This window comes from Aphanomyces invadans (genome assembly GCF_000520115.1).
Source record: "Aphanomyces invadans strain NJM9701 unplaced genomic scaffold supercont1.8, whole genome shotgun sequence".
In the NCBI taxonomy this organism is placed as follows: Eukaryota; Oomycota; class Saprolegniomycetes; order Saprolegniales; family Verrucalvaceae; genus Aphanomyces; species Aphanomyces invadans.
In genome coordinates, this window is record NW_008580153.1 from 1917193 (window position 1) to 1919126 (window position 1934).

The 1934-nt window shown below is 51.3% G+C and overlaps 1 protein-coding gene across 1 annotated transcript; it reads left to right on the forward strand.

Moving 5' to 3' along the window:
• Positions 1-719: 719 nt before the first annotated feature.
• Positions 720-1034, forward strand: H310_05222 (hypothetical protein; the record flags this gene model as incomplete). The annotated part of the gene is made up of 1 exon (XM_008869885.1): positions 720-1034. One exon carries the CDS (start codon positions 720-722, stop codon positions 1032-1034), a length of 315 nt encoding a protein of 104 aa, XP_008868107.1.
• Positions 1035-1934: the final 900 nt, after the last annotated feature.

The window sequence follows — 1934 nt, forward strand, 5'->3', positions numbered from 1 at the left end:
CCAATGAAAATAGAGATCTAGCGCTTTCCATTGCACCAATGATCACGCCATTTGGACAACTTTTAGAAAAATTCCGCCAATCCAAAAACAATGGGACAACTATTCCGGACCAGAGTAGTTTCATCGTTTTGTCGAAATTGGACATCTCCTTGAAGAGTTATGAGGTCTGAAATGGTGACCGATCCCAATCGGCCTTAACAATATTACACACATTATGTGCACCGCCCATGTCCGTGGACCTGCCGTCCCCGTTGCAACACGATCTCGTACCTGAACGTCTTGGGATGCCAAGACACGAGTATTCTCGGCTTCTGTTGGCATTAATTGTGTGTGGGTAATTGTGTCGCGTGAGTTTGGCGAGCCCGTCAGATGCAAACCTTTGTCAATACATGTTCGATCGAATTACAATTTACAGGTTGGCCACATTGATTGCAGATTAAACCACTTTGAATGAAATAGATTCCAGGTGTACTTCGACGTTCGAAGAAATTAAAACTTCGGAACAACATTGAACGGGCAGTGGTGTAGTTGCTTCGAGGCACGGGCGACGTGCTCAGGCACGTCTTGGCGGTCGTGGGCCACAGCTTGTTTTTCCATTCGGTTCTGGCGAGCGTTTTGCAGCCGTCCCTGCGAAAAACTTGTTTGGGTGGTGCGATCCGGCCACCGATAACATGGCGTCCATTCAAACCCACAGTACGGGTCGAGCTTCAAGTGATGCCATGCCCCGCGATGCACTCGTGGAAGTGTCCACCCGCGAAGACTGCACAGTGAACATGGCGGTGCGCACGACGACCAAAGGCGCTGCGGAGTCCATGGAAGAGACCAGCACCGACGACACCCAGCATCTCGCCCTCCCGTGCCACTCGCTCCCTTCCCTCGTATACTATGTGAGCCAACCCATCCTCCAAAGCAATCGCGATGCTGCGCCCGTGGCGGCCACATCCCATCGACACCACGCGGACTCTGTCACCAATGACAGCGACGACGGCGGTGGCGGCGATGGGAACGACGACATGGGGGCCGTCAAGTCGTAGGACGGTGGCAACGACATCATGGTCGACACCACTTTCGCCCAGAGTTTGCTCGCGATTACCTATAGGTGGTCGACCAAGTCGGTATGGCCGTGGTCGGTCGTGCACAGTTGGGTTGTACTTCCACACGTTGCTTTCACAAGGATGGCCGTGTTGAGTAAGACAATCGATAAAATTGCAATAGTCCACGTATGCTTCACACTAGCTGATCTCATAGCTCGTTACGTACGTAGGACACGGTGGGCAAGGCTTTCATGAACGACTTCCTGATCGTTTCTTCGCCTATCGATTCCCAAGCCGTGATGGTACGTTCGATCGTTTTCATTCGCTTTTCCGCAGCAGAACTCACGGGCACTTCACGCAACCATTGGGCACGCATTTTTGCCTTCTGAGGGCCAATCACCCCGACATAAAGTGGTTGGCAAACACTCGTCGTGTTTGCTGGCAGGGGCTCCAGAAACGAGTACAACTCGTTGTCCATGACCCGTCGTGCTGGGACGGACGCATGGGCTGACAAGTTATAATTGCGTATAAATTGGAAAGTGATTGATTAAGCCGAGGTTAAGATAGACTACGAGAATGTTCGCTTTCCAGAAATTCTGCATTAGGCAGCGCTAGGGTGATGTGGCTTCCATTTGCTTTCAATTGCGCAAGGCTAATGTAACATGCAGATGGGCTGATTATGTATGACGTGGCCGTAAGGCGATATTTGATTTGTGGATCAAAAGTTTCACGCCGATGTGGCTCAACATTCCCCTCTAATCGTGACGTTCTTGGTTGTTGCATGAGGAGATGGAGGTGACAATTCGCGCCTTGTGCTCTTCGACCTTGGGCCGCGGCAAAGCTTTCGTGAGCATGTCCGCAAGCATCGAATTGGTTTCGCAGTACTTGATCTTGATGGTA